The 15,959-nt window shown below is 41.1% G+C and overlaps 1 protein-coding gene across 1 annotated transcript; it reads right to left on the reverse strand.

Annotated features, from left to right (window-relative positions):
• Positions 1–210: 210 nt before the first annotated feature.
• SERPINB5 (serpin peptidase inhibitor, clade B (ovalbumin), member 5) lies at positions 211–15,721 on the reverse strand. Its single transcript, XM_008943738.1, has 7 exons — positions 15,654–15,721; positions 9,010–9,184; positions 6,820–6,957; positions 5,677–5,794; positions 3,543–3,685; positions 1,918–2,085; positions 211–603 (listed from the first exon to the last, which is right to left on the reverse strand). Exons 2-7 carry the CDS (start codon positions 9,181–9,183, stop codon positions 211–213), a joined length of 1,134 nt encoding a protein of 377 aa, XP_008941986.1. The 5' UTR covers position 9,184; positions 15,654–15,721.
• Positions 15,722–15,959: the final 238 nt, after the last annotated feature.

The raw sequence follows: 15,959 nt of genomic DNA on the forward strand, positions 1-15,959 counted from the left end.
GATGTGTTCTTCACAGTGGGAATCCTTCAGCTTAAGGAGATGAAACATAGGAGATAAACTAATTTTGCTGCATATGTAGAGTACATTATATTGCTCAGCTGATATACGAACCTCCTAGATTTCCTTTCAAAGGCGACAGGATGCCAAGCTTTACAGGAGCATTCACTACCATAAACGTAATTGTGCTTTTTCATAATGCATATGCCCTGCTTATGGGGAACAGAATCGACCCGAAAGAATCACATTGCGAGTTTTGTTGTGCCTAAACAAAAAGATAAATGGATGGTCAGCCTTAAATTCATCTTTGTGCTGCAGAATCCGATATCCTGGTACCTCTCGGGACTCACCACCATGTTCATTTACTTCCAAACAGACCTTATGGATGATCTTTGACAAAACCACACCTTTTGCCTCAGACATCTCAGAGAAATCTGATGCATTCTCATTGAAGATATTTGTCATTCCCAGGCTTTCCAGAACAGGCTTCAGGTCGTAATCACCTTCTATGCTAAACTTTGGAAGAAATACATTCACTTTGGTGTTGGCCATCATGCTGGGATTGGTCCACTGTAATAACGTCTCAGGGGTGAGTGCCTTTTCCAGCTGAAGACATGAAGGAACAAAGGAAATTAATTTAAGTTAATTAATTGAAGCAGTCCAAGGAAAAAGAGGAAAAATTAAAGATCATTCCTGAACTTCCCACTCCTACCAAGCCCCCAAAAATAAAGTTCAAAAGGCAACCTTTGCTTTTGAATTTACAACTGTAGCACTCAGAGTTAACATACTCTCAGTTATACTGATGCAAGTATGACTTAATGTACAGGACAGGCCTCTGGGGCAACTTCACTGTATGTGCATGCTCTGACCATTAGCCCCTTACAAGCTTCTCACAGGCAATCCCCTCGCCTGAAGGAACCCGAGACAGACAGTCCCTACCCAGGTTACACCCACCCAGCTGCAGATGCAAAAGTTTTGATTCCTGACCCTACAGAGTAATGAAATTGCTGGTATTTGGGACACAAAAATACTCCAAATCCAGAGCCTAATCTCAATCAAACATGCTGCCAGTTGATCAATTTTTTAAAAACTGGGAAGTGAGGAGGCAGAATCTGGGGCCATAACAAATTGGTATCAGGAAAGGACTCACATGCATTTTAAGATATGTGTATTCTGTAATTTATTGTTACATATAGAAGTACCTTACAGCTGCAAAGGTGGATTCCTCCTGCCTTTAAATTTATGGCCAGTTGCAGCAAGGAGACTTGTGTGATCATCTGCCTTTTAATTCCCAAACTTTGAAGAGAAGTGAAAATATGTTCTAAAATTCTCATGGAGAAATTATGTAAGAAATTGTTATTCTTTAGAAAATGCCTTATTAATTTTCAAATTTATGTGCAATTGTAATAAAAAGTGGCTCATTTTCAGGTGAAAACTTGGAGAAGTGTAAGACCCTAGTAAAATAAATTATGGGTACATGTCATCTGGAAAATACGAGGATACCCGAGTAAATAATGTCAGCATTACTGAGTACCCAGTAAGTAAGACTTGAAGTGCTTTACTCTAGCAACACAAAAAATCTTAAGATGAAAATTAGTTTGGGCATCCAGATTTCCAAATAGATTCAGATCCCTGAAGTGCATCGTGGGCATCTCCTGCACTTTACACTATGTTCTGTGTACACTCTACTTAAACCAAAGTCATGTTCACAACCTCATACTTGGCCACAGTGGAAACATTGTCACAAATACAAGAACAGGAACAAAGAAGTAGAATGAGAAGATAAATTCACAGGAAATTTACTTTTTCTTTCCTTCTATATAGCATCTAAATAACCAAAACCTTGCATAAGCATATGGCAATATAAGCATCCTGTTTCCAAAGGAAGCATCATACCAATTCTGGGCTTTTTTCTCTCACCTGCTCCAAGCCAGTAGTCTCATCTTCAATCTCTTTGGGTAGCAGAATGAGCATACTTATATGTTTGTTAAGGCATGGAAGCTCAAGGATGGCAACATTTAATTCTTTTACATAGCCCAGGCAAAAAGTAGCTTCCAGATTCATCATTTGCACTGGTTTAGTTTCAGTCTGCAAAACACAGAGGAAACAATCTAGCATTGCTTTTAATTCACAAAATAAAATTATGAGAGAGGAAAGTTTGTAAGCTTGCACAGAACTGGTACATTGAAAATTTGTTGGCTTTCCTAGGTAATGAAACCAGCTGTAAGAGACTGTTGGCTTTTTATAGTAGACAGCTTTGTACAGAAAAGTGGAACAAAATTCTACTTAATACAATAGCAACATATTGGGGATGTCCCTTAAAAGAGAAATTTGCCTCATATTGGTGGCCCTTTGTGCCTGTTTCACTGAATGCTACAAACTATACTGTCTACATAGCATCACAATGCCAGTAGGTGTCAAGCACTGAGCACATCTCAACAGTGAAGGTCAAGCTGTTTATATAAATAGTTGATATTTTGATTCAGGAGCTGAAATAGAATAAGAAGAACTTTCAGGTTTATCTAAAGCTCTGTGTCTTTGCTTTTCATGAATGAAATAAACCAAACCAATACACTTTATTTCATAGGGAAGATTTACAAACTATGCTGTTCACCTGGAAACTCATTTAAAATTACAATTCAGTAGAAAAATGTTACTTTAGGAAAAATTAACTTGATATTTTTCACTTAAAAATTTTAGTGATGACTGTACAATTTTTAGCTGAAACTGTTGGCTGAAGTTGTAATTTATTAATATTTTAAGTGACCGTGAAGCTAACTTTTCTCATGTGCATATATATATATTTACTTGGGTATGTATATATTTTGAGTATGATCTCTTTATCTCATAAATGTTGGCCAGCTTTGTATCTCCATTTAAAGCTGACTATCTAATCACAATATTCATCACTGACCCCAAATTCTTGAAGGCAACAGCCATAGGTACTGCACCCATTTGGACCTCATGGCTAAGTAGGGCTGATCTGTAGAGGTCTGCAGTCCCAAGTCTGGGCCCAGAAAGAGGGAGATGATGGGGCATCATCCCTGAAGAGGAAAGCACAGGGACAGGCATCTAAGTGGTATACTCAAAGAGACCTCAGGGGTGTAGATGTTTCACGAGCTCTGTGACCACAAGAAATTAAGTGTTTCATGCTTCACCTCTGTTGGCTTGGGGATGTAGCTTCTGGTACAGGCTGCAATTTCTTGGAAGAAGCTACTCATGAAAATGTGCATCTCCCTGTATGCAACAGGTGCTTCTGATCACTTGTACCCAGCTCCTGCTGTCAAAACATACTATCAGGACAGTTTGCTTTCACACTGGGCCTTTGAAAGATGGATAGGAAAACACCAGCAAAGTTTTAAAACATGACAAGCAAACTGGTTCATGGACCCTTGCAAAAGCATACAGGTTTGGATGGAATCTAAGAATGCCATGGTAATAATAAAAAATTCTTATATTCTTTTGTTGGGAATTCCTTAGCTCAAAGTTTGAGGGGAAACAGTTCTCTCCCTTCTTTTTTTTTTTTTTTTTTCCCCAGAACATACCTTGTTGACTTTAAAAGGACATTCTTTGATCTCTGCCTCTGGGAACTTCTTCATCCAGCTTGTGACAAAATAAGCTGCATTAACTATGAGGATCTGAGTCTGGTCACTTATACTATCCTCATTTAAAATATTCTCCATTTTGCCTGTGAACATGTTTAAGATGGTTGTTAATGCAAGACAATATCAGCACATCAATTGCTTCAACTGCACATCAATTGCTTCAACTCAATATGGAAACATTTCACTGAACTGAAAAAAAAGTCTGTGTCCTGTACCTCACAGATAAAAGATTTTCATTCTAATGAAAAAAAAAAAAAAAAAAATCCAAAAAGCAGCACTTACTTAAAGTTGCAGCTTAATGTTGGAAATGGGATTTGAGGTCAAGGTCAGCCTTCCAAATGACATGTTTTCTTAGATTATATAGCATGGAATCAAAAATGTCTACTACTTTTGTTCAGAACCTTAAAGAAAGTACTGAATTCTCAGTGAAATTCAACAGGTGTAAGCAAAAAAAGCATTTGTCATTTGGAGAGCAAGACCTGAGGGGAAGTTCCACATTAGCAGCTACTCGTTTCTAGACTGAGAAAGGAGAATAAAATAACCAGAATAACAAAAACAATTCTGCACTCATTAGAGTTCATACCCACGTACTGCTACAGACTTCAAAATGACTATGGAAACGTTCTGTCCCTCCCTCACTGTCTCTGTTTGAGACCTGTTCAAGCACTGCTGTAAATGCATGAATTGCACAGGCAGGGCAAGGGGCTTCTATGTGACACCTGAGCCAGCCTGGGAAGGACCAGGCTCATGCACCCTTGTTTTCATTTTTATACCACACGAGGGCAACACGCAGCAACCGACCCCAGAGCTGCCTCACTTGCTGGCCAAAGCAGCTGAGCTGAGATGAGCTGACAGCCTGAAACTCAGAGTCCAGCAAGTACTTCCCATTACGATAAAACTTTTATAGGAAACCAGCATTTGATATACTGATGTCAGATGTTTGTGAAGCACCAGAGCCAGGAGCTGCTGTTCTCCCAAACTGTCCTGCTGCAGTCAGATGAGCAGCTTTCCCCAGCGCTAGTGCAAGGTCAGTCTTACATTTCACAGACTCAGAGAATCACAAAATGGTATGGATTGGAAGGGATCTCTGGATATCATCTAGTCCAACCCCTGGCTAAAGCAGGTTCACCTAGAGCAGGTTGCACAGGACCACATCCAGGCAAGTTTTGAGTGTCTCCAGTGAAGGAGACTCCACAACCTCTCTGGGCAGCCTGTTCCAGTGCTCTGTCACCCTCAAAGTATTTCCATATGCTCAGATGGAACTGCCTGTGTTCCAGTTTGTGTCCGTTGCCCCTTGTCCTGTTGCTGGGCACCACTGAAAAGAGTCTGGCCCCGTCCTCTTCACACCCACTCTTTAGATATTTATAAGCATTCATAAGATCTCCTCTCAGTCTTCTCCAGGATAAACAGACCAAGGTCTCTCAGCTTTTCTTTGTAGACACATGCTCCAGTCCCCTAATCACCTTTGTAGGCCTCTGTTGGACACTCTCCAGTAGTTCCCTGTCTCTCTTGAACTTGGAAGCACAGAACTGGACACAATACTCCAGAAGTGGCATCACTAAGGTGGAGTAGAGGGGGAGGATAACCTCCTTTTTGACCTATTGGCCACACTCTTCTTATTGCACCACAAGATACCATTGGCCTTCTTAGTCACAAGGACACACTGCTGGCTCATGGTTAGCTTGTTATCCACCAGGACCCCCAGGCCCTTCTCCACAGAGCTGCTTTCCAGCAGGTCAACCCCCAATCTGTGCCGGTGCATGGAGTTATTCCTCTCTAAGTGCAGGACCCTACACTTGCCCTCATCGAACTTCATTAGGTTTCTCTCCACCCAATTCTCTATCCTATCCAGGTCTCGCTTCATATTTCCACCTTCAGAAATGCTGCAGTAGTAAAGCTGGTGATTTCAAAACAGGCTGACATTGTTAATCCTCATGAATCCAAATAGTCGGACTAGTCCTGTTGCTTTCACTATGTATTCACTTCTAAAAGCATTAGTAAAGAGATGTCACAAGGACAAAGCTCTCTGTCTTCAAAGAGGCAAACAGTATCCCCAAGGTTAAGATGTACTCACCATCAGTTAGCTCTGAAAGAGATTTGTTGATTTTCTGCCGGGTTTCCTCATTTTTTTCTTTGAATTCCACTAATTCCAGTTCAGATGGAAAAGGCCTCTTTGTGGAATTGATAAAGTCCTGAAAGACACAAGGTACCAAAGCCATCCTTGATTAAATGCCATCCACTCAATGGCTCTTTACAGAACCTGCAACATCAGCATCCTGAGCTCCACCACAGGGTAGCTGGGGAGTTTAATATAATGCACAACTATTAAGTAACAGCAAGTGACAACCAGGATGCACAGCTGCCTTCAGTATATCATTCCCAAGGTTGTCTTCAGCCCAGCAGTATCACATCAGCAGTAGAAATCACTTTGGTATTGCAGAAGTGATTATGTTGCCAGAGTTTGAAAGGATAAAACAACCCTCAGTCCAATAGGAGAGAGAACTGAGATAAAGGTCACAGACTGCTCACGTCCTGTCTGTCCTCACCTGATGAGATTTATTGCTCTGGATGGGTATTGGCTTTTGCTGTAGCAGATGTTCAATAAGAGACAATTTGATTACAGCATCATTTAGGCATGTTGAGTTTTCTGAAACTTCACTTTTAGGCTGGTGCTATTCTTGCTTGGGGCCCCATTGAAGAAAAATCCCACAACATTTGTCTCAGTTATTTACAAGGTCTGTAAGGTATAAAGCCAAACACCACCTTCCTCAGGTGTGTTGTTTCAATAGCCAGGCTTCTGCCTCCTCAGACACAGGAAGAAAACTACAGCTTATGCAGTAATTACTTGGGTGCGTGAACAGGACACACACTTGCACCACCAACTCTTTTAAGAGTCCTTTTTGCTCATACTTGCAATGCAAAGACCTTTATGTGTCATAGAACTCAAGTTGCATTGAAAACCTACTGAGCTGCATATTAATGAAAGAATTAGAAGTGTTGTAATAGTTGCATAGCTTGGGGTCAAGCAGCACACTCATCCATCCTCCTGAGAACTTTTACAGCAGCAGAGAATATTATGTTGTTCACCCTCTGAGTCTATTTGAGGAACAGCCAAAAGTGAGAGCATTTGTTTCAAGTAACATTGCAGTCTGACACCATAAGCTGAAACATGCTGGTCAAGCAATTCACAGCACAAGGGCTTTTCTGCAGTACTTACTGTGATAGGATTAAGAGACTTGTCTACAAAGAGTCGTTTGATCATTTTCAGTGCAAAGAAAGAGCTGAGTTTGGAAACATCTGAAGTTACTGTTTGAAATCCAAAGGAAACATCTTTGACATCTTGTAAATGGAGTACCTGTTAAATGAACATAATAAAATACTAAGCATCTGTTTTATTATTATTATTTAAACATTCCTTACAGCATAGCAAGAAATAATCCTAATCCATGACCAGAGCTGTGGCTTTTCCTATTTAAGCTAACCACACAAACTCTTGCTGTTGTTACTCAAAAATCACTTATTTATTTGACATCCTGTCCTGGTTTAGGGTAAATAGAGCTGGTTCTGCTGACCCCAAACTGCGGCACATCCTCACATAAATCTAAAAACCTGATCTCACCAGAACTTTAACCACACTTCTTTCCTGTGACCACAACAAAGAAATCAATCAGCTGTTCATGCTGGTGGTGTGGCTTAGTTGATTAAAACTCTGTGGTATGGAGTCATAATGTTTTCACCAAATTTACAGTTGTGTCCAAAAATCTGAAGCTTTTAAGCCAGACAAATGAGGGCCCCAGTTGGTCTTTCTAGAAGTGAGCTACACCTTTAAAAATGCTTAACAGATCATCAAGTTTTCTGATTGCTGTGACTGATACATGACATCATATGATGTTTCAGAAAAAAATTGATCAGATAACTATGTCTGTTTTGCTAGACCAAGTATGAGCTGGACGTAGGGCTGCCAACCCACACATGGCCACCTGCCTGCTCCTGGGAACGACAAGTCCAACCCCAGGAAGTGCTAGGATGACCTAAAACTCACTGCTTTTAGGTACCAGAGGTGAGAGGTTGCTGCTGAGTTTGTTTGAAACTCAGCATGTAAACCATGTAAATATGACTAGAACATCTAATGCCTGCTTATTACAGGGCCTGTCACGGTGGCCGTTCCATTACAGACACCTGCCCAAAGCTCCTCGCCTGTCTTTAATCTCCACGTGAGGCACAGCAGGCAATAATGAGGCCCTTTTTCCTTTGTCCTTTACTCCTGCTCTTTCTCCCTGAACACACTCGATATTCACAGGCACAACAAATTGCTTCTCTGCCTTAGCCACCTCTCCGTGTCCTCCCTCTCCTTGCTCAGTGGGAGCAGAAGGAAATAAGCTCCCAAGGACCCAGCACCCGCGCAGCTCTCATAGCCAAACTCCACAGTCACTTCTTCAGAAACAACTTTCTCATTTCCTTTTCCTTCAACAGTTTTATTTCTCAATATGTTAAGTACAGATTCTATGCCTGGAAATTATGTTTGCTATGCTATTGCGACTTCTCTACCTAGGAGAGCTTTTGGCCCAAATTTGTTAAGTGATATTCCGGAGTAAGACTGCCAATCTAGCTCCTTTTGTACCTAGTACTTAAAACCCAAGCATGAACCCAGGGGCAGGCAGAAGCTAGAATACACATGGAAAATAGGAGATATTACATTTAAAAACAACAAGTTATCCTTAATATCTGTAGTCAGCACTTCTTATATACCACTTGAGAAATATGAAACGTAAACATGCTTGTGTAAGAGAGATCCATTTGTGGATGTGGACATTAACTTATTATGGGACAGTTCAAAGCAAATTGCAGACACAAGTGAAAATAAAAGTAAGAGCCAGTTAATATTTTGAACTCTCCCATTAGAAAGACAATGCTTGAATTTTGAAATGGTGAGGAAGCTGTAGGGTGTAATTTATTTTAAAAAAAATAATAATCTGGAGTTAATTAAAAAAAAAAATTGTTTGGGAAAATCTGCAATGCCTAGAAGATCTTCAAGAACATATTGCTGTGCAGCTCTGTGAATGGCACAAGATCCGTTGTAATCTGTGCAGCCCAGCAAAAAAGGTTGAAAATCCAGCATAAAGAAATACCTTTCCCAAGTGTGTACAAGGCAGAACAGGACATGGCAGAGTCCTCAACAGTTGCATTAAAGCCTTGTCTCCTTTATAGTTTATGATGGATTTTCAACCTTTTTTTGCCATGTGGGGCCCTGGAGTGTGGAACTCTTCAGGAATTTCAGATGGATGCTTTGCAGCCTGGCTTATAAGGGAACAAGACACCCAGCAGAACACTAACAATAATAAATAAGAAAGCCACTTCTGACTGCCATATAATTTTACAGCCACAAAACAGGATGCTGACAACTTACCTGCTTCATTTGGTCTGCAGTGTCACCTTTTGTAGCTTTATAGGCCAGAGCCAGAGAAGTGGAGGTACACAGTGGGGCAAAAATAATGTTAGCTGTTTTGTCCTTCTCGCATAGTTTTTTGAACATATCAACTGCAAAGGCAGTGTTCGCTAGTTGCAGAGCATCCATCGTCATCCTGAAACAGAGAAATAAAAAGGAAGATGACTCAGAGTGTATGCAATTCTAGCTCCTGTGTAGTGGGGCTGGGTCGCAGCACTGCAGGAGGTTGGACAGTAGTCTGGGGACTGGGCAGCTTAAACCTTCAGGGAAAAAGAAGAGGCCAGGCGAGGAGAGGAGAGCCTTGACTGAGTTCGCTTAGTTTCAGAGCACACTGGCAGCTCCTGAGGAGCAGGGAAGGTCTCACCCATGTCCAGCCAAGGAAATTTAAGGAGTTCAGTAACAGCCATCATCTTCAAGTGACAGCTGGCAAATACCTTACATGGAGCCAGTATTACCAGAAGCACTTGGGGAAGTCTGGGTTGACCAGGGTTACCCATGCATATTCAGTTGAATTGGATCACATATGAATTTAATCTATATTTAATTGTTAGTCTTAAAATGTGCCAATTTCTAAAGTAGTTTGCCTGTGCTTTGGGCTCTCCTGGCTCTCAGATAGGCCTTTAATAGTTTCATAATCTTTTGTGTTTCTTGCTTCATGGTTAATTGTTCATTAAGGCTTTAGCTTAAGGTACATGTCCTTCCTGATGATTCTCCATTCTCCCTACCCTTGCTAAGAAGTCTCCAGAAAGCTGTCTGGTCCTCCAGGTTGACATTGTCCTAGACGCTTAAAGGAGGCCTCCTAAATAAATAGGTCCTGCACCTGGGCTGGGGCAACCAACATTACCAATACAGACTGGGAGAGGACATGCTAGAGAGCACTCCTTTGGAAAAAGACTTGGGGGTACTAGTAAATGAGAAGCTGGACACAAGCCACCGATGTGCAGCAGGAGCCCAGAAGGCCAATCACATCCTGGGCTACATCCAAAGAAGTGTGGCCAGCAGATGGAGAGAGGGGATCCTGCTGCTCTGCTCTGCCCTGGTGAGACCTCCCCTGGAGTCCTGTGTCCAGCCCTGCAGCCCCCAGCACAAGGAGGACGTGGAGCTGTGGGAACATGTTCAGCAGAGAGCCACAAAAACGATCAGAGGGCTGGAGCAGCTCTGCTGTGAGGGCAGGCTGAGGGAGTTGGGGTTGTTCAGCCTGGAGAAGAGGAGGCTCCAGGGGGACCTTATAGCCACATTCCAGTACCTGAAAGGGGGCTACAAGAAAGCAGGGCAGGGACTATTCACAAAGGTTTGGAGTGACAGGATGAGGGGTAATGGCTTTAAGCTAGAAAAGGGTAGATTTAGATTAGACATTAGGAAAAATTTCTTTGATATAATGATATTAATATAGTGATAGATCACAGGAATAGGTTTCCCAGAGAGGTAGTGGAGGCCCCATCCCTGGCAACATTCAAGGTCAGGCTTGATGAGGCTCTGAGCAACCTGACCTAGTTGGAGATGTCCCTGGTTATGGCAGGGGGGGTTGGACTAGATGACCTTTGGAGGTCACTTCCAGCCCAATACATTCCACGATTCTGTGATTCTAAATATTGCTGTGTGCCTGCTCGTCACTTACACTGGTTTAACTGCAAACCTTTCCTAGCCATTCCTAATAACTGCAATTGTCACAGGACAGTTAGATGTTCTGTGCAGTCAGGAACAGGAAGGGTGGTGCCCAAGGTACAGTTGCTGCAGTCCATGCTCTGGGAAAGCCAAAGAGTATTCCTGTCCTCCAGGCTGCTTTCATATGCCTGAAATTGCACTTTGGTGTAACCACATTAGTGTAGATTTAAGCTAACAAGGGTGAACCACAGAATTTCAATCAATAGCACAAGTCTGACTTTAAGCCATGAAGCACACAGAAGATAACCCCCTTGACAGTAATTTGACACTACTCTGCCCCCAATGTCATATATCCCTAAAAATGACAATCTGTTAAAACTGCTGTTAGACAGCTCCATCAAAGCTATAGACTGAGACAGAAAGGAAATGGTAAAGAGAAATATTGGGAAAGACTTCTAAATGTACACAAATGTGCTTACACCAAAGTGCAATTTCAGGCATATGAAAGCAGCCTGGAGGACAGGAATACTCTTTTTGGCTTTCCCAAAGCACAAAATTTCACACAGAACATAAAAGGTATCTCCAGAATTTGCTTTCTCCAGGAAAAATGACAAAATGGTGGAATAAGTATGGTGTGGAGGGATGATTTTAAAAGGTGTGTTCTGGTCAGACCCATATCTATCTAAATGTGCATTTCAGACTCTGACACTGAAAATCTAGGGATCTTATTTTGTCCTAAAATGGAAAAGAAAGTAGGAAAGTCAGTTATTTCTTACATTGGTAGGAGATTTGCTAATCTTTTGAGAAACACCTTAAGGACAGGGATTTCTCTCCAATAACTGACTACTTAATACTGCAGTCTCAAACGTTTACCTGCATAGTTCATATAATTTCCATCCTAGCCAGGAAAGATCTCACTGGGTAAGGACAGAAAGGCAGAAGACAGAAAGGGGAAAGGGGAACATATGGGCAAGGAAAGATCCAGCAAGGTAACTTTCTTGACTGTTTCCTCTGATTCTGATTTGAAAGGCATTTTGAATTAGAAAAATTTCCTACTTGAGTGCACATGTCATAACTGCCCAAACTGAGCTGAATATCTGGCACCATTGTACAGAGATGCTGTGGAGCAGCTGCGATACTTGTCAGTCACTAATAGCTTCCAAATACTCTGTGGTATTTATGCATTTTTATAGGAGTAACAGAATGGGTGCATAAGTTGCCTGAGATGCAGTAGAGAAAACACTTTGATTTGCTCATAATATCTTTTTGAATAGAGAAGGCCTTATACAAAATAAATGTCTTCATTTTTATTTTAATTAATTTATACATGTTCTTTGATCTGTTAGGTAAGGCAAATGGTTTATTTGGCAACTGATTTGTTTGGGGCTAAAAGACACTGTATAAAAGGTTACTGAAATGCATTGTGCAATGTAATGAAGTAAAAAAAAAATAAAAATATTGGCATAAAACCAAGCCTTTTTAAATCTATGTTTGAAAAGCACACCTAACCAGCACTGCACTCTCACAAAAAGTTCTGACTGTTGATATTAGCAACAAACTGTTTGCTAACAAATCCCCTTCCACTGGGGGGGAGGGGAAGAATTTGTCTTGAAGTGGGGAAACATTAAATATATATCAGTGAGGAAAGTTATCCTACAAAAACTCTAGAGGAGTATGCTTTGCAACATCTAGACACTTTCCCAGAACCCTGAATTCAGAATGGGTCTGGCAGGACTCGTCCACCTTCCAGTAGCCTGGCAGTGCCCAGCAGCTGCTTGGTAAAGAGAGATTATCCATGTAAGATCCCATTTTACAGTGTCAGCAGGCATGGAGCTGATGTCAGAATGAGGTTCAGGAAATGCATCTCAGGCATCTTATGGGTGTAAAGGAAGAACGAAGAGCCAGCCCAGCACTGCAACCATTTATGTAGTCACAATATTAAACAATATTTCACACATGAAAGCAACTAATTACCAGAAAAGTCAAGCTTGCCAGAAACCATGGGCTCAGTACACACCTTAAAGGAAGAGAACTTTGTGCAGAACAGTGGCAAAAGACAGTTGAAACAGATTTGAAGGACTGAGGCTGCTGATGAGAGAGTAACTTGGAACAACAGGGGCAAAGGAGCAAATGTAAAAGCATCCTCTAGAATGTCTCTGCAGTTGCTTATCCCAGACATGCATCTTTGTGCCTGTGCACGTCTTAAACTTCCTTGCATAGGTTCCCTATCTTATCTTCCCATTTATGCATGAACAAACAAGACCTAAATACAGTGTGTCTCCTTCTGTCTCTCTCTGCCCCCCTCCCCTTCAGCTAAAACTGAAAGATTTGAGGCAAGTACCGACTTTGGGGAGCTGGTGGAAAATTACCCAGGGAACCAAAAATGTGTCATTCGACACCTACTACCGTCAAGACAATAATATGAAGAGCCTCACAACGCAGAACGAGGTGTGCAGTTCACCTGAAAAAAACTCTTATTTGCTAGTGGGGTAGTATATCATTCCTTAGTGTTGGCTGGGCTAATATTATTCTATTTTGGCCTTTGGATCTTCCTTACTTGCTAAAAATCAATATGCAATCATAACCACTTAAAGGTACTTCTTGTTCCTTTCTGGCTTCATATTACAAGTGCTAATGCTGCCATTCTAACATTAGTATTTTCAGTTATATTGGCAAACCTAGGGTGATCTTAAGACATTTATATGCTACCTTTGTTTCACTTCCTTGGGTTGCAAGAGATTCAGAGTAAGAAAATAAAACAGGAAATTTAGCAAAATTGAATGAAACTCTTCTTCCTTATGCCAGTGAAAAGCCGTACCATAGCTTAAAAAAAACTCTTCTTATCTCATTGCTAACTCTGCTACTGTTCATGTTGGATCATTTTCTACAAAGTTTCTACAAAAGCTTCTTTTGTGCTGAGTGAAACTATTTCTGGTAGTGTTAAAGCTCTCCATTCTTATAATGTCTTTATTTCAGTGCTGTTGAAGTAATGCCCATCCAGGGTATTTTGTGGGGAAAAAAGCTGCTTCACCCTTAACCTTGAATGCTGGGCTGGACAGTGAAGAATAATCTCTGTCCTGCCATCTTTTACAACTGCACCTGCTCAGTCAGATTTTAATGCTCCATTTATTAATGATGCCTGTTATTTAGGAGCTCATGACATTCATATTCCTGAAAATAAGTTACTGTATTAAATATTACAAAATCTTAAATCTTGTTAACACTTTGAGTGCCCTAAGCCTTGTGAGTCCACTAAAGCTAGTTCCAGTCAAGTGGAAAGAGTTGAAGCTCCCATCAAGAGCTTCAGCTCATTAGCTTCCCTTCAGCAGTCTTAGAAATCAGCTCCTGAGTCAATAATCACAGTGAACCTTCAAACAGGGAGGAGTCAAAAATCTGAAAATTAAATTTTAAAAAGGTCTGCTGCATGGATTCTTGCTGAGTCTCTCCTTTCCTGGGAAAGCAGTGTGTCAGCATTTCCAGAGAGGCCCATGGCACTGGGGCATCTTCTAACTATACGCAGCTTATGATCCACCCAGCTTTGCTTAAAACTGTAACTCTGTCACAATGTTATAGAAACACTTTCAGATACAGAAGGGACCTGAAAGGCTACTGAACCAGTTTAGAAAAACCCGATTTAAGCTTGTTCGTTGGTATAAGACATAATTTTTGATTAGTCACTTTTGAATGTAATAACAACAACAAAACAAACAAAGAAACAAAAAACAGAAAGGCTTTGTTTACTATCTGCTTACTAAAATAAAAGCTAAATATAGCTTATCTTATAAAAATATAATCAGGAGAATAGTAATGTTTGTGAGGAAGTGTCTGACAAGTCAAGTTAGAGACACAGTGGGGATAATCTGATAAAGCAGCACGAGTATTTACTTTATTCTTGTCTCGGTTAAGCAGAAGAAGACACCTCTTCCAGGAGAAGACACCTGTGGCAGATAAAGCACGGACAGTGTTGGCCACCCAGTGCTGGGAGGGTGTACTGTTTGCCAGCACTGTAGTCTCTTCAGTTCAAACCTCCACTGAGAGGATAAATTATGTGAAACAACCCACCTGCATGTTTCACAGGTGAGGCATTAATATTTGAAACTAACTTAATCATTTAATGTGACCCCACTTCAGCTCCTACTCTGCAAACAACAAATATAAAGGAAGTAAAAGATGTCTGTGAGCCTTTTTTTCTTCCTTCTACACAAATGACAGCTCTCCACCTGGCAGTCTACCTGGCAACAACAGGACAACAATTTCCTCTGAATATACAGTTCTTTGGGGAACACAAGACATCAGACTGATGAGACCAAAGCATCTCATGTGGTTGGGGAAAAAGCACTGTCAGCAATCTAGCAGGGAAAGTCATTCCAGGAAGGAGAGACATGAGCCACTACAATATGCTTTGTTGTACCTCAATAGCCAGTGAGTTCTTCAGACTACATGGTCACACTGACAGCAAACTGGTAATTACTGGACCTAAGTTCCTTCCCTTCACTTTAAACAAGTGCAGATTTATCACCTGATTAAGAACTCAGAGCACACAGAGCAGAGCATGCACACCTTTGCAGAAAATGAGAGGGATATTCCTCTGTAACAGAGACTTACCAGACAGTCTAAATCCTACTTTGACACATGGAGCATTTTCACAGCATCATACACAACCTGCTTTTTCTGATATGGAGAAAGCTATTTGCAATAAACCACCATATTTTATTAACTCCTATTGACCTTGCTGTCTCATCTGCTAGATCCCATTCATCACTTCCAATGCATCTTTTCAAGGGAAAAAAATATAGCATAGCAAACACAGAAATTTTGGCATGAAATAAAAATGTTGCCGTTTGGGAAAGCTTTTTGGCTCCTTTAACTCCACAATACCTTTTTGTACAAATTTCCTTATCTCACTCCTTCTACATGATTATGTTTCATAATGGAAATCTGTTAACTATTGCTTAGGCATTAATTAAAGTATCAGAGGAAGAAAAAAAAGCTGTACTTACTTTGTAAGGCTATAATCCTGGAAAATGAATCAATGAAATGGGTACAGTATGAAGAACTAGCTACCCGTGGTGAAACCTTGTTGAGCAGAAGACTGTGTTAGCTTGGCTGCTCATTGACACCACTCCCACTTTCCCAACCTTAATTTGTGCACACACACACACTCCCTCTCACTCTCGCTCTCTTTTTTTCCCCTCCCCTTAATCATTCTTTGTGGCAACTCCTACACTGGAGGAGCGAAGTGATTCACACCAGAGTTGTCTTTGCCTGCCCAGCTACTGAAAACAACAACAAGCTCTGGCAGGAAA

This window comes from Merops nubicus, unplaced genomic scaffold (assembly GCF_000691845.1).
Source record: "Merops nubicus isolate BGI_N331 unplaced genomic scaffold, ASM69184v1 scaffold2547, whole genome shotgun sequence".
Lineage (NCBI taxonomy): Eukaryota > Metazoa > Chordata > Aves > Coraciiformes > Meropidae > Merops > Merops nubicus.